Source organism: Rattus rattus, chromosome 10 (assembly GCF_011064425.1).
Source record: "Rattus rattus isolate New Zealand chromosome 10, Rrattus_CSIRO_v1, whole genome shotgun sequence".
In the NCBI taxonomy this organism is placed as follows: Eukaryota; Metazoa; Chordata; class Mammalia; order Rodentia; family Muridae; genus Rattus; species Rattus rattus.
In genome coordinates, this window is record NC_046163.1 from 42,226,242 (window position 1) to 42,247,480 (window position 21,239).

The 21,239-nt window shown below is 41.3% G+C and overlaps 1 protein-coding gene across 1 annotated transcript; it reads right to left on the minus strand.

Annotated features, from left to right (window-relative positions):
- Positions 1–1,392: 1,392 nt before the first annotated feature.
- Positions 1,393–20,063, minus strand: LOC116911135 (dimethylaniline monooxygenase [N-oxide-forming] 3). Its single transcript, XM_032914984.1, has 9 exons — positions 19,844–20,063; positions 18,279–18,416; positions 11,362–11,550; positions 10,458–10,620; positions 9,506–9,648; positions 8,637–8,836; positions 5,234–5,589; positions 2,799–2,871; positions 1,393–2,114 (listed from the first exon to the last, which is right to left on the minus strand). The coding sequence occupies exons 2-9, from the start codon at positions 18,408–18,410 to the stop codon at positions 1,775–1,777; spliced, it is 1,596 nt and encodes a 531-aa protein (XP_032770875.1). The 5' UTR covers positions 18,411–18,416; positions 19,844–20,063; the 3' UTR covers positions 1,393–1,774.
- Between the last annotated feature and the right edge of the window lie 1,176 nt (positions 20,064–21,239).

Genomic DNA, 21,239 nt, shown 5'->3' on the forward strand with positions numbered 1-21,239 from the left:
ATCTGGCTTGGCACAGCCAGTGCCCGAGGATCTGCACAGGCAGCTTCGGTTGCTGCCTGGCAGCCTCCACCCGAGGTTGGGTGCCCAGGAGCTTCGCTGCCTCGTCTTGACAATTGCCGTTCAGCTTCTCTTTCCTCTTGTAAGTCTGACTCCAGCCTCTCCACCCCATCCTACCCTGTAGGTGGTATATCTGGTTGTTGCATTAATCGCATGCTTTTATTTCCCTCCTTTGCTTGCTCCCTCTCTCCGTTCCTACCTGTCAATCACAATTGTCTGTCTACATTTGTGGGGCCAAGTGGCAATGGCTGGCTACACATATGTAATGTAACATGATCAAACTAATTGATACACCACTGTAGTTATGCACCTTTTGTGGTGAGGCATTTAAAATTTAATCTCTTGTTTTACCCATTTCATCACATCTTCTCCAAAACATTATTGTACCCCTTTTTAAAAAAAAAACAGGTATGAGGTGACACAATTTTTTACACACCTTCCTTTATAGTTAGTGATACTGGGATTCTTATTACTTTCCACCTACGATTCACGTTCATTGGCCATTTAAAAGTTTCATCTCAAGAAATGTCTGTGTGAGACTCTTTCCATCTTCAAATGGGTCATTTACTTTCTTGTCATTGAGCTGTGTTCTTTATGTAATTTGGGTGTTATTTCTTTATTGGATGGGTGGCTTGCAGTTTTTTTTCTTCTTTTTATTGTTCTTTAGGTTGACTCATAACTGTAATTGTTTCTTTTGTTTTGCAAAAGTTTCCTAGTTTGATACCCCAAAGCACTTAATTTCTTTTATGAACACTTTACTAGAACAGAGAGACCTGAACCTCCTAAGGCACTTCACAGTTTGACGCCTGAGTCACTGGCACTGGCTGAGCTCCTTGTTGTGTGTGGTAGATAGAACAGTGGGAGCACAGGGGAGAACTAGCAAACGTCACTGCATACTAAACCAGGGCCAGAGAGAAGAAACCAAGGGCCTGCTCCATCGAATAACCAGAGGACTGCCAACTGGAACCTACCTCTGGAAGGCATCGTCACCTCCAATAGTACATCTTGGGACCCCCTAGAGGACATTGCTCCCAGCACTAAGGAATCCCACTTTCTAAAATGCCTTCTGTAGCAACTCAAAGGCACATACGTTACTCATCACTGCCATTATGCATTTGCTCTGTGTTGGAGAGTTTCTTTTCTTGTTCTGCTGATTTTCTTGTCAGTGAAATGAGCCGATGTGTGCGAACTTTCAGTGTGGGTCAGATTTCTATACTGCGTTGCTAGGGAGCAAGCGATAATGGCTGGCACATTAGGAACAAAATAAAAATAGAATGGCATAGCTGAACTCTCTGCTCAGCCTCACAGATAGTTTATAAAAGCAGCCCGAGAAGATCATATTCTAAATGCTGTACTTTATTCTCTGTCTGGATCTGAAGTATATCTTTTAAGCATTGTTTAAAAGAGAAATGGAATCCTGTCCAACCCTTTCAGGAGATGATTCAAGTTGTCCATAAAAATACCATTCTTGTTACAAATTGTTGGTAGAACTTAAGGAGAAATGACTTATGCTCACTGCCGGTCAGCATGATTCTGGAAGGTGACTTATTTACAAGGCCAGAGCAAAACATTGTCTTGCTTACTAATAAATGTCTAGAGTTCTGGCAAATGATCTTGAACAGGAAAGGGAGAGGTGTGAAAAATCTTAATTTTTAAATAGCAAAGTTCTTGTCTGGTTATTGTCGGTGACTCGCAGACATTCTAGAGGGGATCTCAATCAGATCAACACAAGGAACAGAGCAATGAGCACTGGAATAGCCAGGAGCCTGAGAAAATGGGAATACAAGCAAGGTTTCTGAATACCACCGACAACACGGGTCTTCATAGGCTTCAGTGACCGGTCCCACTGGGTTAGGATGGCGTTCCTGGCTCCTGACCATTTCCCTGGGCCTACCAGCCGGAACTGGTAGGGGCTGCAAGGGCCAAAGAACACTTCTATGGCCAACCTGGGGTCCTTGAGAAACAGCCATAGGATATTGGGCTTTGCTCCGATGAAGGAGGCCAATTCATCCATATAAACAATGTAATCTGTCTGAATGGTGGTGCTGTTGCCAAACCTAGAGATGGGAGAGGAGAGACAGTCTGTGATAACCAGGATTTGTAGGAACAAGAACAGGAAAAGCAACTCCTGTCTTCCTATCAGGGGCAGTAGTTGTTATTCTCTTGTGTTATTGAAGAGAATATTTCATATCTCACTTGGAAATTCCCCAATATTACAGAGCAGTGGAGAACATTTTTGCCCCTGTCAGCAAATGGATAATTTTCTCTTGCTCAAGTGAAGTATTCGTTCAAGGTCCTTGAGTTGATTAGTGACAGATGGAGCCCAGGTTTTTAGGTTCCTTCTCCTGCTGAGTAGTCGTTTTAGTTGAAAGCTTCTACTTGGAGTATTATCTACTTCATGAAAGGTTTCTGGGCTAGAGACTAAAATTCTGCTTTGATATATTTCCCCAATTACTTTGGGTTCGTCTCGTTTGCAGTCCTTTCTGAGATGTACTGCAGAAGACAGGAATAAGGATGAGGACACAGGATTTTCACTCTGCACTTTGCACTTAGTAGGACATAATGCAATGGCAGGTGAGAAAACCTCAGCTAATGATTCTTGGCTGTCAGAATGTGACTCATAGCTTTGGCTATGTTGATATCATTAAGGATCATTTAAGACAAAATCAATTTTGAATATTGACAACTTCTGATTGTTTTCGATGAGAATCCTAGGTCTACATTATCCTGGGTAATCTTACCATTTGAGCTTCTTCCCCATTTTCTCGTCAATATCATCCATCATGTTGTTTACAGAAGGCAAAATGCAAGTTCCTGCAAAAGAAGGAAGGGCCTGGATATTTTCTTCTCAGTGAATTGTGCATCACATCACATTTTCATCCTAAGAAGTATTTATTATTTGTGTACATGTCTCAATAGATACAGAGACAGACAGACAGAGAGATAGAGATAGACAAGAGGAGAAGCACAGAGGTAGAGAAAGGAGACAGAGGATGAACAAAGGTCAGAGGTCAACCTCAAGTGTCCGTCTCTATAGTCCTCTAACTCAGGGTTTGAGATAGGGTCTGTCTTTGAACATGGAACTTACCAACTAGTTAGATAAGCTGGCCAGCAAGTCTCAGGAGTCCTCCTGTGTCTGCGCACTGACACTAGAACTAGGGTTACAGGCATGCTCTGACATACCTGTGACTTTTGCATGCTGGGGCTCGGAACTCAGGCTGTCATGCCTTCGTGATAAGTGCTTTACTGACTGAACCATCTCTCTGGTCTGATTTTTTTTTCAAGATTCAAGGGAACTTTTTTTCCCTAACAATTTAGTGGACCCTCAAATCTCTTGGCAGAGAAACAAGAGTTGTTGACTCAGTTGTTGACTGAGATTATGGACTATCCAAATCCACCAAGGATACAGGGAATGACTGGCGATGAGATGCAATTTCAATTACTTTTGAATGAGATTAAAATTTATCTAAAAAAGGGGGGGGGAGAGGTGTTGATCTTGCAGTTAAACAGCTCTTGTCAATATGGTCTCATTATAGCCCTTTGGATCTATCTGTCCAGGTATCAGTGAAGAGACTGGGAGCTGGAAACTGTGTTCATACAGCCACTCACTTCTGCCATTGGGCTGCTTGTAACTGGTCCCTTTGTCCTGGGGTTCTGATTTTACTTTTCTAGGGCCTGGGAGTCAAATCTATGGCAATGTGCTCATCAGCTATGTGTTCAACACTGAACTAAATCCCCAGCCCTTACCCATTGCTCAGACTCTCCCCAAGTAAGTTGGCTTCTCAATAGCCTATCTCTTGTAAGTCCACCAGTTTCCTGTCAAATGCCCACTTTGCGTTTCCACCTTCAAGGTTATTCTTACAAATTTATTATTTGCTTTCTATCTGTGTATGCACATGTGTGTCATGACATGTTTGTGGCGGCCAGAGGACAACTTGTAGGGATCAGTTTTTTTCCTTCAACCCCATGGGTCCCATGTATTTCCGTCTTGGCATCAAACGCCTGTGTCGACGAAGCCATTTTTCCACTTTCAACTTTCGAGTTTTTCCTTATTTTCTTTTCTCAGAGCTCAAGTTACAACTATTGTCCTGATGGAGGATTAGTGGCCTTCCTTTAGCTCCAGCCTCCCTGAGATGGAATTTGATGTCTGAGAGGCTGCCCCTGCTTTGCTGGAGCAACTTTTACTTCTGAGACCACTCCAATCTTTGTCTGAGCAGGCACTCAGGGGGGGTCACTACTGAGCTGGAACATACTGATATGGGAGACAGCCTGGTGGCCTGACTGGGGTATACAGTGGCATATTCTAAGGCTTTGACATGACAGGGTGTGCCTAAGTCCTGCAAGTCACAATAGTACTAGAAACCTCAACTATGGCTTCGAAAGGAGCCCCCTTTGCTAAAACTCCCTTGTCATGAAGTTTCATAGTTTAAGATTCAATTAAACTTTGCGCAATGTACTTTGGCATCTCTGTTAGTTTGGCTCTATTTAGTCTTATGATCTGTGGTTTCCCACAGCTGTGTCCTTCATTCAGACATTACTGTGGCTCTGATCCCAGCTCTGAGCTGCCTTCCTTGTCCGACCCCAAACAAGTATGTCCTTTGATTTTCCCTTTGAAAATGTGAATAACATGTACCCTCATATCTTAGGGATTAAACATTTCTCACACCCAGTACTTCCTGTCTGGAATCAACAACTGCTTGTCCTTAACCAACAGAACACACTGCAGAGAAGAAAAGAGCACAGGAAAACCACCACCTTCCCAGAAAGTGCACTTTCCATGGATGTAGATATCTGAGGTTGGCTGGATACTGGCCTGGGACTCTATTTCCCTATCCCCATTTCAAGTGAAGTCATTCTAGTAAGTTTGAAATCACAATTTAATAAAGTTGTCATGCAGTTAGGACCAAGAACTCTTGGAGTTCTTGTCTAATGAAGGGACTCAGGTAATTGTCAGCTCCTAGAAATCACAAGTAGCAAAAATCTCCTAATAATCTCTCATTATTGCATATGATAACCCAGTGACACAGATTTCAAATTGCATATAGAGTATAGCACCAATGGAATTAGAGTTACAGATCCTCAAAGCTTGATAGGTTCCTTGTAATTAGGATTATAGCTTAGACTCTGAAAAATATTCTCATTAGACTCCATCAATGAATATTTTTGGCCCACTTACCTCTTATTACTTGTGCCGCCCAGCGTGCCTGCAGGTCGGTTGTGGGGATGGCAGCCCCCAGGGACTGGACAAGGCCAATCACTGCCATGGTTGGTTTCTCTAGTTGAGGAGGGAAGATGCCTTTGTACAAGGTGACCTCATTATTTCTGCTTTTGATGATGCTGTCATCCAGGAAGGGGTAGGCATAACCATAGCCTGTGGCAAAGATGACACAGTCAATGGCCTCAAACACAGTCCCATCCTCGAACACAGCGGAGGTCTCTGTGAACTCCTTCACATTAGGCTTGATGGACACAGTGCCACACAGGATGCGGGCTGGAAGCTCATCATTGAACACAGGCTCCTTCCTGAGTGTTCTGTATGGAGAGCAGAGACTGGTCATTGTAACAGTAATATTTCCACATTGCCTTAGTCTCTATACAAGCTGTTAAAGAAGGAACAAAACCATCAAAGGGCTCTCCCAAAGGCATGGAATATCACTAATGCATGAGAGGAATAAAACGGACGTAAGAGAAGTTGCTTTTGGCTCATTCCTTTCATCCATTTGGCTTGTTCCAAATCTCAAAATGAATACCCATTCCCTGTTACTAGCAAAGTGTTTGTCTAGAGGAGTTCTAATGTAAGGTACCTGGTATCTAAAGTCTTCCCACTGCTTCTTATTACACATAAAAGTGTGGGGATTAAGTGCTCTTAAATGCCCTTTGCCTCGTTTTTTTCTCTCCTAGAATGTCACTATCATCTACCTTAGCTCACAGAGAGATCTAAATAATAGGATGAATGGTGTTATTTGTAGCACAGATAAAATGCTGACAACGTTAACTTCTATTCTTACTTTCCAAACTGGCCATGGTAAAATAAACTTGGGTGGGTGAAAGAAAAAAAAAATAAGAAGGCTACAGCAGGGTTTGTTTTCATAGAGCAGTGAGATGGGAGCCAGATGGAGGAACTGCGCAACTTGGGCCAAGGCAGGCACTCCTGGGACCTTAGATAAGGCTAGAAGAAGGGGAAACAGTATGAAGCCCTGGCCCTTGGAGATTCGAAAAGAGATCCTTATTTTAGGACAATAAAATCCTTATGCATGCAGATCATCCTGAACTTGAATGGCATGGAAGGAAACAGCTTTGTTATGGTATGGCTGAGATAGTTATGGGAAGAAACCCTCTGGAGTTATGGGAGAATTCCTCTGGAGAAGAAACTGAGACAGTGAGAGCAATTGGATGTTCTGGTTGGACTCAACTGCACTTCCTTCCTGCCACTTGTATTAAACTCATTAAAACGCCAGTCTCTAAGCATTCCAACCTCACTGACACTGCATTTTCCAAGGCCATCGGAATATAGCTGCTAAGTGCAATGGTCCATCTCACTTATCTTGCTGAACTGTAACTGTTGGCTTAGTTGGTCATATCTTTCCCCCTGAAATACTATATATCTTCAAAGACCATCATTTTCTCTTAGTTCCTTTCCTAAAACCACTCTGCGTCTCTGTCTCTGTCTCTGTCTCTGTCTCTGTCTCTGTCTCTCTCTCTCTCTGTGTGTGTGTGTGTGTGTGTGTGTGTGTGTGTGTGTGTGTGTGTCTTGCTGATGGTTCCTTTCCCACCTGACTAGTGAACGAATAGCATATACCCCAGAACTCAGCCCTTGGTCTTTTTGCCTAATGCACCTACATTCATCCTTCAAGAGAGGGCATGAGGGTTGAACCTCTTTTCCGTCTGTGTGTTTCACAGCCATTCAGCATATTTTTTCATGCATTGTGGCATCTAAGTTTTGATGTGGCTAAAGTTAAACCTCTCTTCGTCCCAGAGGCCTCTGTATCCCAGTAAACACCAACTCTGTTCTTTCTCCCATCAAAAGTTTTAAAGATACACTTGAAGCTCTTCTCTCTATCACGTCCTTTATCATGTCTAACAGGAATCTTATGTATGTTTCCTTTCAATGAACAGTGATGGTAGGTCCTACTCCTGGACACCAATCTCTGTCATATTGGTTTTTGACAAATAATTTTGAAACACAATTTTTGGTAGTTAGGATTGAAATGATGGCCACATACTCACTGGGTATGCACTGTACCCCATTTCTGACAAAAGTGTGTGAACTGGTCTTACTGAACTTCAGTCCACACGCTGCCTCTCACTGAATAATGATGACTAGTGCAGCTAAAGTATCCCCAGTGTTGGCCCTAATGTCTTAGATGTTTGGCTTGTTGTTGCCTTTGGTGTAAAAGCCAAGCTCTCACAAGGTCTATAAGATGCAACACCAACTGGATATTTCCATATCTCTGGTTTCCTTTCCATGCTCACCTCTTCCCTCCAAGAAAAGAAGCTCACACTGCTTGTTGATTATGCCATCCCGGCTCTGAAGGGAGGCCCTGACTGTATCCTCTATAACCCTCTTCCCTAGATAGCCTTGCAGTCCTTTCACGCATCTCTGTTAGAGATTTCCTTTAAAAGGTTCTCTTTCCTCTGAGGCCTAATTCAAGGACTTCATTGAAAACTGAACTGTACTGATGGCATTTTCCACCACCCTTTTGTCCATTGTGTTCTACCTAACACATCAACATACAGCCTTCTCCTAAGCATACTGCTGTTTACAACTACGGGAAGCGTATTCCACTAGGGCATGATTCTCTTTGTTTCAGACACTGATGTGTCCACAAAGACTTAACTTAGGATCTGATGTAGTAAATATTTCATCGACATTAGCTTAGTTAATTAATTTGGGATTTGTATCCAATGTGGGAATCATTTCTTATGGAGCAGGCTTAAGAGAGTTGTAGCAAAAAATTAAGGAGGAAACTGGGCATGCTAGACTTGTTTGTGGTGGGTCTTGTTCAGGGAGAGCATTCTTTGAAGGGGCTGAGAAGAGAGGACAGCACAGGGAAGTTATCTTGTGAGCATCAGCTTTGGCATTAAGCATGAGGCCACAGAGTAAGTGGATAAAGAATAGCAGACCTGGAATTAGATCTGGGTTTGTGCTGAAGGTTGTTTTCAGTTCCTGGGTCTGGGACTTTGGTAAGACTATTAATTCTGTTGTACTTCAGGGTTTTTTTTTTTCCTGAAAAGCAGGAGAACAAACAGAGCCCTCTTCATACTTGTGAGGGTACATGTCATAATATATGTCAGAGCCTAAAGGAGAAACCAGGTAAGGCTCTGGTAATAAATGAAGTTATAAAACAAGTTTATTTTTATAGCTGTTACTGTGGGAACTGGTTGCTTTAGTATTACCTAACATTCTAGATGTACAAATCTAGTAAGGAACGTGTGAGGAAATTGGCCTCAATATTTGCAGTTCTTTTTCCTTTGATACATGAGGTGTGATTACTTCACGAATATTTCTGAGTTGTTTTGAGATTACAACACATATCAAGGACTGTTGACATAGAAACCAAATTGGCAGTCCCCATTACCCATTTAAAGGCATCAACCCATAGTTTTCATGCTTGAATCTTGCATTCATCTGTTTCATATACCACCAGTCAGAGATGGCTGTGGGTAAGTTGTTCTTGAGAAATGTTTGAAATCGTGTGATCACCACCATGTCCCAAGGGTAGCCATCATTCCAGACCCGGCTCATCACCCAAGAACCACTTCTAGAGCTTATGATGACCTGAAACAACAAAACAACAAACAAACAGACTGGAAACCCAGAAGTATAGAACCACTTGTCTAAGAGTCTCAGTTATAACTTCAACCTTAACTCCACTATCTTTAGAGGAATTGATCAGACACACATGAGGTATCAAATGTCTCAAGAAGTTGGGTGGGAAGCATCACCAGTGATACCTATAAAGCCACTTCCAGCCCCACTTCTTTTTTTTTATTATTATTAACTTGAGTATTTCTTATATACATTTCGAGTGTTATTCCCTTTCCCCTTCCCTCCCCCCCCTTCTTATGGGTGTTCCCCTCCCCACCCTCCCCATTGCTGCCCTCCCCCCACAGTCTAGTTCACTGGGGTTCAGTCTTAGCACGGGACCAGGGCTTCCCCTTACACTGGTGCTCTTACTAGGATATTCATTGCTACCTATTAGGTCAGAGTCCAGGGTCAGTCCATGTATAGTCTTTAGGTAGTGGCTTAGTCCCTGGAAGCTCTGGTTGCTTGGCATTGTTGTACATATGGGGTCTCGAGCCCCTTCAAGCTCTTCCAGTTCTTTCTCTGATTCCTTGAGGTATACAAAGTATCACTTGGAGTTCACATGCCATCCCATTCCACAGCACAGCTTCCAAGTAACAGTTTCTGTTCCGCTAAGATTGTGGAGCGCCTGGGATACCGTACCTGCTGAGCCACGTGACTGAGTTCTGCAGCAATGTCACAGCCTGAGTTCCCCAGGCCAATCACCAGGACTCGTTTTCCTTTCCATGTTCCTGGTTCCTTATAGTCCCTGCTGTGGAAGCATTTGCCTTTAAAACGGTTCAGACCTGAGTGAAAAGCGGGAAGCATGTGAAACAATTTGACTTCCATTAAAATAAAGCAGCTTTAGTGGTCACCGAATAAGACAGTTCAATGATGATCCTAATATAGTGTTTTAGTTTGACCGTCTGTAGTCTAATTAAAAAGACATTACCATGGATAGGAGGTGGCTTAAGCCCAGAGGTACAGGTGCTGCCAGCTTGGTCCCTAACATAGTGGAACTGAGGTGTGTATATAAACCTGTAAGAGGCGAAGACAACTGGGGAGTGATTTGGTCATTTAGGACATCACTTAGGAAAGGATGATAGGGAGGGTTTAGTTACATGAGAGCGTAACTCTTTTGTTCTAAGTAAGAGCAAACCTTGGTGTTGAACCCCGCTAGCAGCCCATCTCACATAGTAATCCTCACCTGCTGGAGTCGACCTGTTCTTTTCCATTGCTTCATCACCTGGGGGTCAACTGTGTGTCAACTGTGTGTGTGTGTGTGTGTGTGTGTGTGTGTGTGTCTGTGTGTGAGTGTGTGTGTGTGTGTGTGTGTGTGTGTGTGTGTGTGTGTGTGTGGTGTGTCTGTGTGTGTGTGGTGTGTGTGTGTCTGTGTGTGTGTGTGTGTGTCTGTGTGTGTGTGTGTGTGTATTCTAGCACCATGCTGCTCAGACTTTCTAGTGGCTGTAATTCTGAGGCAAATAAACTTAGTTCCTTTACAGTGTCTTAATGCCAGGTATTCTGTTACTAGCAGCAGGAAACACACTAAAATGGGCACCTCTGGCAGGTTTATTCTTGACAGATGTGTAGGTGGCTTCCTAAGTCTCGGCCTTACCTGGAAAGGAGTCTTTTGGTAGATGGGGATATACATGGTGCCCGGAACAAATCATTACAGCATCAAAGACAGCTGTTTCCTTTTTACTGTTCTTTTCAGTGGTAACTTCCCATTTGCCAGTGGTTGAGAAATCAGGACATTTAGTGATACTGGTTACAAGTGTCTAAGGAATACAGAGAGAAAGCCTTCTTAAATATTGTAATTCTAGATTGGTCTTAATAAAATTACTTAATTAGTAAATTACCTCTTAAGGAAATTCAAAAGTCCCTTGGAAGAAATGAAAACATTAGATTATATATGTATGTATACATTAATATAGTGTGTGTATTCTTTTTTGCCTTGTTTTAAAATAATTTTTATTGTTTACTGCAAGTGGTTAAGTTTATGGTCTCACAAAAGTATGGCTTTCTACGCCTTGCCCAAAAAGTCTCACTAATATCCAGTTCTAAGTAGTTTATATTTTTTCATTAAATTTCTTTTGGACACATGATTATTTAGAAAATGGAGCCAATAAATTTACAAACCCATGGATACCTTGTATCTATTTCTTTGTTACTGAGTTGGTGCTATTTTGATCTAAGAACTGCACATGATCATGTTTTGCATATTTCTGATAGATTCCTGAGAAAAAGATAGTGTTCACAAATCTACAATTAGAGAAAGTTAAAGGGGCTGGGCATAGTGGCCCACACCCTTAATTCCAGCACTCAAGAGGCAGAAGGATCTCTGTGTGTTCAAGACCAGTGTGGTCTATGAAGTGAGTTCCAGGATAAATAAATAAATAAACAAACAGACAAATATACAAATTATATAAATGTATAATATATATAAACGTGTGAGTAGAGCAGTAGTCTCAGACTTCCTCATCACAACGTCTGAAGCTACTTTTCTGATGACATCTTACCTCAAACTGTATGTATTTTAGAAGGTTCTTTTCTGTGGCAAACGAAGTGATATATTCTTGGAGCTTGCTGTTATGCATGAAGTTAGGAAAGTCATCGGGATAGGGGAAATCTGGAAAACACATCATTTCTTTGGAAGAGTTGGTGAAGACCGACTGGTAAATGCTGGCCCTGCCCTCTTCTGTATGGTCCTGTGAATGGCAGTTCAGATGGAAGAAAGTCGGTAAATCAGGGGATGGGCCTGGTCCATATTCAGTTCCAAGTCACTGTAGTAAGTTGAGTTGATCTTTAACCATGGATTGGCTCTGATAAGCTGATGAATAAATAATGGGTGCTGACCACAGCACTTTCTCAAGGTCATTTAAGGTATGGGAGCATATACTCAACGTGGTTTGTTTTCTAAGGGGAACTTCTTTGTTTCCTTTTAGAAAAATGCAGCTATCACTCTTATTTCTATAACATATGGTGATAGAGGTTTTCATAGTTCAACTTTACAGGATTTCATTGTGTTACCAACTAACCTGCCTCAGCCAGTACTAGTCGACTTGATTTGTAAAGACAGAGACAGGTGATTGACACTATTTACAAGACTTGCAAATGTGAGCATTTAAAAACCTAATCTTCTAAAATTAATTGTACACTTTCTACTACCTTTTCTGAACCAAGCATATTGAATTTATGGGCATTGCCTGCCCACATTTATGCAGGTAATGGAGTTTTAACTTTTAGAAATCTAGAAAACCAACCAGTCATGCAAACAAACTTCCCAACTGCAATTCAGAGTTAGATGCTAGTCCTGCAGAATTTGGTTTAGTTGGCCTGGAGTTTCAAATGTCTCTCAAGTAACAGTAAGTATAGAATGGTGTGTGTGTGTGTGTGTGTGTGTGTGTGTGTGTGTGTGTGTGTGTTTAGACCAATCTCAAATGTGTGCTCCTTAAGTGCCATCTATTCACTGAGAAGGCTAAGCTAGCTAGCAAGAGAGCTCCCAGAATCCTTCACTTCTGCTTCCCAGTGCTGGGACTACAAACCACTTTACTGACTGAACCATCTTCTCAGCCCAAGACATTAAACTAAGAGAAAAATACTGTAAAGACCATTAATAAAAGAGATGAAACTTGACCCTCTGAAATCTTCAAGGCACGCTTTGAGTGCTCTATAGGTCTAGATGAAATATCCATCTTTTTCAGCAGCCCTGTAAACAATAAATCAGTGTGCCATCTAGATTTGACCTTAAATTTTGTGACAAAAGATTAAACTACAGATCTCCATGGATGGTTGCAAGTGGAGAAACATGTAGACCATTAGAAAGTTCTCATTAGATTTCGTGTACTCAAAGCTGATGGGTGCCTGGATTATGACCTTTCAGTAAACTGGGACATTACATCACACCAATCGGTATCACTAGTAAGACTGATATTTGCTTATTGTCAAGTGACCGATTAGCTGTTGCTTTTTCATCAAAAAGAGTACGTGACCTTGAAAAGGGATCCAAGCTTTCTGTTGTTCACGTGACTCATGCACCTGGCTAGTCTGAATGACCATTTGAGCAAGTGAAGGGATTTGCAGCTTCTAACGAGTTTAGGAAGCTTGGTAGAAATGATATAGCAAGGAAAGAGGAAGGGATTAAGGAAAAATTAATTGGCATAGAACCTCTGAACTTGAAAAATCACATATCTGAAATGTTTTAAGCACTAACATGGACGTGCAAGTAGAAATATGTGGCTGTAGGTGGGACAGACTCGGGGACCATTGTAAAAGAAAAGGGCAGAAAGAATATAAGGACTAGAGTATGCAGAAGGGCGCTGAGGGAAGATGTCCTCTGGACCTGGCTGCTGCACACATTAACTCAGAGTAGCTGTGGTCACCTGCATAGGGCAGGCCCAAGATCAAGCCAGTTAAAAATTTAAACATGGACCAGGGAGGGGCCTCCTGAGGTCTCACTCCAAGTTGAGAAAATAGTGGCTGTTAATCAGTTAACAGTTGCTGGGGGAGGAAGACTTCTCTCTCTCTCTCTCTCTCTCTCTCTCTCTCTCTCTCTCTCTCTCTCTCTCTCTCTCTCCTTCCTTCCTTTCTCCGTACAACCCAACCCTCCCTCACCATTTCAAGGACCCTTCCACCTGTGTACCACCCCTCTTCCTCAGATCCATGCATCCTCCATTTTCCTTCAGAAAAAACCAGGCCTCCAAGGGGTATCAACTGAACATCACATAACAAGATATAATAAGACTGGACACAAACCCTCATAGCAAGGCTGGGTAAAGCAACTCAGCAGGAGGAAAAGGGTCACAGGAGCAGATGAAAAAGTCAGAGATACACTCACTCCCACTGATAGGAGCCCCACAAAATACCAAGCTAACAACCATAACACATGGACAGAGGACTGAGCGCAGAGCCATACAGGCTAGACTTACTTTTCTTATGGAATGTGGCTACTGGTACATTTCCCAAGCTCCAGTGGATGACTCACACCCATAAGCACATAGGCAGCACTAAGTGAACTCAGTTCAGTAAAAAGATACATATATATCACTTATATAAGGCACAAGGTAGAGAAGGCAATGTGTCTGGGGCTGGGGAGAGGGGAATTGGAGTGAGAAATTGAAGTGGGACATCGAGATACACTGAATACATGTATACCTTTCTCAAATCATAAAAATTAATAAAAACAGTTGTGTGTAGAAAAAGAGCCTATAGTTATTAAACTTCCTGTAAATCAATGCAATTTACTGATTAATTGTTGAGTGGGGCACTTCCGGGAAACAAAAACTTTAGCTGAATCTGGGTCCTGGTCAGTAGGTTACTTTCTCTGTGGGCAAGCAGTAGGGGACAGCAGTACATCACTTTGGCCTTGGAATAAGAACCCAACAGGCATAGAGTTGTGTAGAACAAAAGTTACAAACCAGCAAGCTCTTTGAACATATAGTTTCTAACACTTGAGTAATGTTTAGATTCCTATGAAAGGTAAACAAATGTTGAGAATGTAAAATGCTGATGTTAAAAGCCAAAAGCAACAAAAATGTAAAATTAATATACGTTTATTATTAGCCTCAAGTGAGTACTTGTCTGTGGCTGCCAACTCCCAGTGGCTTGAGTGACATCTATTCTTGTCCTCATTTGTAATCTTAACCCATCTCATGTTGGTAAAAGAGTTGGAAACGCTGAATAGCCAATTATGTTTTTCTTGTGGCTCCTGTAATGGATTGCTACAAATGTGATCAAGTAAAGAAATATGTTCTCTTCCAGTTCCGTAGGGCAGCAACGGAAGCCCGGACAAGCTGTTAGCAGGGTATGCTCACGCCAGAGTCTATGGAGAGAACCCACTCCTTGCCTATTTCAGTGCACACCAGCTTTTCAGTGTCAAACGTATCTGCCTTCATTGACCGGTGGATTCTACATCCATTTTCAAGATCATAAACAAAATGTAGCACTGTTTCTCTTTTGTCTCTTGTTCATCTCCCTTCCCTTCATAGGAGGGAACTCAACATGGCATTTCCAGACAGTCCACATACTCCAAGAAAATCTCTCCACTTCAAGATTTTTAATTTAACCTTAGCCCCAAACGCTTTCCCTTAGACAGTAAGAACCCTAGATCCCAGGAACTAAGGAATGACGTAATGAGCACATACATGCACATCTGATAAGAAGACAAATGACATCAAGGAACTTTAAAGTGTGCCCTATGCTGTCCTTTACTGCCCTCTTGGTAGTTTGGGGTATTGTAAGAAGAAAGTTCCATACTCAAATCTTGTAAACTGCTTTTTAAAATTTCCCTCCCCTCCCCATCCCTTCTTTGCCCTAATCTCTCCTCTCTTAGCTCCTTCTCTTGACAGGACCTCAAACTGGCCTGAAACTGTGTAACTGAACTTCCAGATCCTCTTGCTTCCACCCCCTGAATGTTGAGATAGATGTGTGAGCCACTATGACCAGTTTTATGGTGCCAGGAATCAAACCTAAGGCTTCTGAATATACTCTGATTTGTACCAATTTGTAAACTCTATCAAATGACCCATGTTCCAAGATTAGCATTTTTTAAAGATATCTTATTATATGAGTACACCATAGCTGTCTTCAAACCAGAAGAGGGTTTCAGATCCCATTACAGATGGTTGTGAGCCACCATGTGGTTGCTGGGATTTGAACTCAGGACCTCTGGAAGAGCAGTCAGTGCTCTTAACCACTGAGCCATCTCTCCAGCCCCAGATTAGCATTTTTGATATTGTTAGTATTATTACTATTATTTAGTACATATTTTTTCTCATTAGTAAATGGTAAACTTGTATAAATACCAAAGAAGTATTTTAAAATAAAAATACTTAAAGACCAAAAGCATTATAATGAGTAGGTTAACAACCAATCAAAAAAAGAAAAAGATCAAGGAGGGGAAGATGGGGAGGGAGGAAAGAGAGGGGAAAGTATGTAATTATATTTTAATCTCAAAAATAAAATAAATTAAAACAAACAAACAAAAACAATGGCTACCCAATACTTGTTAATGCATACACAATATAGAAAAAATAAATATTGTATCAGTAATGCAAAATGTGTTTGTTGGAGGAAGCAAGATGGAGAGATTTTATGAGTGGTTTACATTGTTATCAATTTAAAATACATATAAGTACTTTCTGCATATGTTAATACACCAAATGTGTTTTGTGTTCTAGACATAACTATTTTTTGTTGTATTAATCACTACTTTAATTATACTAACTTGTAGGCTATCACATAGAAATTATATACATGGATGTATTGTGCAATGCTTAAACCAGAGCACTTAGAAATCATATGTTAACACAGAATAATTGTGAGTATTTTGAGTATTTATGATGCTTTAGTGCATAGGCACAATATGTATTGATCGGACTAAGAAACTAGGTTTCCGTATCCCTCGTCATCACGTTGTGTTTGCAGTGCTTGGGTGAATCTCTTGTAGTTATTTGAAATACATAATTGGTTATGATAAACTATAGTATAGGTCCTATGACTTCGATCCGCTTGTATTTGGGTGCCTGCTATCTAAACTCCTATCTTCTCCATTTCTCATCTTTCCTAGCCTTTGGTACTCCTACACAGTTAGTTGCTTAAGAACACATTTTGTTTTGCTTAACGCAATGACTTCCATTTCCATCTGTTTCACTGAAAATAATGGGATGTTATTCTTTTGAAGGTGGGGCACTCTTCCATTCAGTTTGTTCACCTGCCGTCTCCTGTACTGCTGAGGTCATATCTATCGTCTTTTCTGCCTATATTATTATCTTGAAGTGCTTTCCCCATTTTCTTCTAGTTTTGTAGTTCTAGATATTAAAGTTAGGTCTTTCATCCAATTTTGCTTTATCTTTGTGTACGTATGTGTGGGAGAGATGAGGGTCAAGTTTTAATCTTCTATTTTTTAATATCCATTTTTTTCAGTGCCATTTACCAAAGAGGTTATCTTTCCCCCTCTATAACTAATGGAATTAAAGACAAAGATATAAAAGGAACCCAATTCACAATTAGTACAAAAGTACAAAGGATCTGGGCATGGTGTATGCTTCAAATCCCAGCACTTGGGAGGCAGAGGCAGGCAAAGCTCTATGAGTTTGAGTTCAGCCTGTTCTACATAGGGAGTTTCAGGTCAGCCAGGACCAGGGCTATGTAGAGAGCCCCAGTTTCAAACAAATAAACAAATAAACAAACAAAAAAACAAAACAACACCTCTCGAAAAAAAAACTAGAAAGGATTAAATTCAACTAAAGAAGTGAAAGACTTCTCCATGAAGATTGTAAACTCTGCTGAAAGATAATAAAGAAGATGTCAGCAAATGGAGAAGCCTCTGACGTTTATAGATAGGAAGAATGAACGTTACTGTGACCGCACTACCCTTGGTGTTTACAGGTTTAATGCACGTTATTATTCAATCCACCAACATGCCAATTATATTCTTCAAAGAATGAGAGGGAAAGTCCTGAAATTCCTCCAGAAGTAAAGAAGACTACAAATATACATGGTTTGAGCCAAACCAAACCAAACCAAACCAAACCAAACCAAACCAAACCAACCAAACCAAACCAACCACAAATAAACAAACAGGAAACCAAAGTTGGAAGAGATCACATTACCTAACTCCAAAGTATACTACAAAGCTATAGAAACCGAAACAGCCCAGCACTGGAACAAAAACAGACACACGGACCAGTGGAACAGAATACAGAACCCAGAATTACCCATTTGTAGACGATTGATTCATGCCAAAGCTGTTTTCCAAATTCACCTGAGAAATTGAAGTTTGTGGTCTAAATTGCTAGCACGACCTTTTGCAAGCTCACACTTAAGACACTGATTATTTTTGCACGACAAATGTGCATATGTTGAAGCCAGAGGTTGATATCCTAGATGCTTTCTTCACTCCCACCTTATTGGGTGAGGTAGGATTTCTCATGGAACATGAGCTCAGTGGCTAGACCGGCCAGCCAGATGGTAATCTGGCTTTGCCTCGCCACATAGTATCATAAGTGTGCATCCAATTTTTATGTGTTGTTGTTGTTGTTGTGGCACTCAAACTCAGATCCTCATGCTTATGGGGCTAAGCACTTTGCTCACTGAGCCATGTCCCAGCCCTACCTGGCTGCTTTTAAATAAGGAAGACACATATCTGTATTACATAAACTTACCTAGTACTTGACTATGGATTTTTATCTCCAAGTGATCTTATTCATGATTTATCAGATTTTCTGCTCACTCCCAAGAACATTATTTCTGATTTGTTTCCACACTGAAGTTTGTGGGATCCAATCCAGACAGGAATCACAACCACCACTTAGGCAGGCCTGAGCACCCCACCCGTTGTACAGATGCCCAGCCCCTTCCCTGCCAAGATGCCCCGCCCCTTCCCTGCCAAGATGCCCTGCCCCTTCCCTGCCTGTTGCACAGATGCCCCACTCACTGAAAATTTCCACAGGCCCCCAACGTCATCACTCCTCTCAAAGCACGTGGGCTCCAGCCCCTCCTCCAGACAGCTCCTGATGGCAGCCAGACCACTGACACCAGCCCCAATGACGGCCACTTTCCTCTTCATGGTGGCCTGCGGAGAGGTGCAGAAATCGCTTCCAGGGTCATTTCTGAGAACTTGTTTTGGTATTGATTTTTGGTTTAATGAGAAATTTTACTTCAGCATGCAAGAACACATTTACAGAGTAGTTCGGAACACCCATTAGTCATCAAAGCACATTTTGTACTTTTCTGATTCTTAGCAAAAAAGCATCTGAACAAAGTCACCCGGAATCTTGAGATTTGTGATCTGAATTACAAACGCTACCTTTCACAAATTCATGTTTTAAAATTGTGTGTGTGTGTGTGTGTGTGTGTGTGTGTGTGTGTGTAAGGGGGGGCATGTTCACCCATGGACAGGAGCATGTGAAAGCAAAGTATTTTATTTTAGTTTCAGTCAGCTCCCCAAATTAACAGAGTCACAACTAAGCTATGCAAATACTCATCCACAGTGCATATCCACAGCTAAATTATGCACACACACACACAGGCACACACACACACACTCACACACACACATCACCACCACCGCCACCACCACCACCACACAAATGTTTATATGTGGATAAAGCAAACCAACATATAGATGTGTGATGGCCTCTCTCTGTGAGAGGGTTGGTTTCATGATCATCTGCAGGTGCTCAAGTCCCTTCTATAAATGGTCTAGTAGTTTTGTCTAATGCATGCAATCTTCCTGTATCCTTCCACTCGTCTCTGCATTATTTAGAATTCCTTACTTATAATATTATCAATTCTGTCAAATTACTTCTTTTGCTGTATCACTTAAAGAATAGTATCAAAGGAGGGAAAAAGAGAAGCCTGTGTGTAGTCAATATAGATGCAGCCCTCATAGGCCTAACTACACCATTGGTTCTTTGGTGCTTGAATCTTCATAGGTAACACACACACACACACACACACACACACACACACACACACATGTACATACATGCACATACATAACTGCATGCACACATATACATATGGCATACGTGCATGCTTATATCTATTTTACTTGACATAAGACTGGTAATGCCTATAGCTCAGTATTTCAGGAGGCTACTTTTTTTCCTTCTTGAACAAAAGTCAAATAATTGCTTTAAAGCAAATCCTTGCCACTCTTACTCATTCTCCACCTCATCCTCTTCTGAGAGAATCATGTTCCCAATCTTACCCTATCCTTTCGATTTACCACTACTTTTCTACCCTTCTTTTTAGGCAAAATTTCCTAGCTCTGCAAACAAAATACTTAGATGTTGAGAATCACGTTGGATGATTCCCAGTAGAAAGAAAAACCTGACGACTTCCTGAAGGACATGATCTGTTCACTGTAGCCACACTGAATGTAGAGCCACTCAACTCCGTTCACCCACCTGGCCCTCTTCCATGTAACTTTCTCGTTCATGCACAAGACTATCCCCCCTCATCCCTTTGTAATAGATTTTTTTTTTAAATTTTTACCTTTTATTTGTCTTCCTTTCTTCTCTGTGTCTAAACCCCTAGTCTTCTGGAAAGTCTGAAAGAGAAAATGCTGGGCACTTTGTATGTTTCTGTGTGCAGAAGTGTCATTGGAACAGGGAGGAGCTTCTCTTAAAGGGGTAATCCTTCATCCTGTAGCAAGAGAGCACAAACTTCAGCTGCAGTGAAGTGCTTGTCTTTGGGCCACCTCTCTGGTCATTCAGATCTGCTTTCCTATTATAGGAATTAGTAACCTCCAGTTTCACTCCTTGGTCCCTGCTTCAGTGGTGGCAGCCTTTCCAGGTTGCTAAGGTTCATATTCTAGTTCTTTATGTGTAATCCTAAAGTTTACCTTATTTTTTTTATTTGTAGGCCTTTTGTGGTAGCTCATGGTGAACCTTCCAAATCCTATTGAAAATTAATCGCAATTTGAGATAGGCCAGTAACAAAGATGGTATTTCTGTTCTATAAAAAACAAAACAAAACAAAACAAAACAAAAAAACAAAAACCAAACAAAACCAATCAACCAAACAACAAAACAACAAAACAAAACAAAAGAAGAATCCTAGGTTTGCTAATCCCAGATATAACAAGTAGGTTAGATCTGGTCGTGGACTTAGCCCTCATTTAGAAAAACTGTATTATTCAGATGAATTGAACTGAGGGTATTGCGGGTCTCCTGCGAGACTTTGTTCTGCAGCTTTAAAGTTATAGTTCACAACTGTATGTTAAAGGAATTCCACAGGGAAGACTTTGGTGTCTCTTGCTAACACAATTCACCCTCCTAATGGCCCTCCAGGGGAAGAGATGTCCACTGAATTCTTGCCAGACAGGCAGGAGACTATCATGGAACTTTCATCTCTGTCTTGGTCAATCTCTCTGTCTACTTACAGACATAGGTCTCAGCATCTAAAACTGTCTGGCACTTGGTTAAAGTGGGATAGGGACATGGTGAGTGAGTGTTCTACCTAAGGAGTTAAGAAGCCAACAGAGCAAAGCTCAACTCTTCAGAAACCATTGAAGGACAAACCAGCACTTAAAAAGTATTTAACCAAAGGTGCCTTCTTAAACGTAACTTTATACGCTTTGTTTTTCCATTTGTAATATAACGTATACACCACTGTCTGGTTTATTCAACTATTTATATCTCTGAAAAATCGAGACATAGTTTGTTGAGTATGTACTTTCCAAAAGAGCCATCCCGGTGTGAGCATGGTCACGGACGGCTTCACAGTCCAAACTAGGAGAAAGCACCTGTACTTTGAGCAGAGAATTTATACAGTGATTGGCCTGGGTAGAAAAAAATGGACATACTGGCAGTGTTGAGTCATGTTAAAAAAATTAGCTGAAGGCAGAATAATGATCATCTGTGAATGTGCTTGATTTTTAGAGAAAGCA

Excerpts from the sequence above, each read along its gene's own strand:
- LOC116911135 (XM_032914984.1), bottom strand. The coding sequence starts at position 18,410 with ATGAAGAGGAAAGTGGCCGTCATTGGGGCTGGTGTCAGTGGTCTGGCT. Across the intron at positions 9,649-10,457 it reads ACCAAAAGACTCCTTTCCAG|GTCTGAACCGTTTTAAAGGC; the intron begins GTAAGGCCGAGA and ends CTTTTCACTCAG. Across the intron at positions 8,837-9,505 it reads TCAGTCACGTGGCTCAGCAG|GTCATCATAAGCTCTAGAAG; the intron begins GTACGGTATCCC and ends TTGTTGTTTCAG.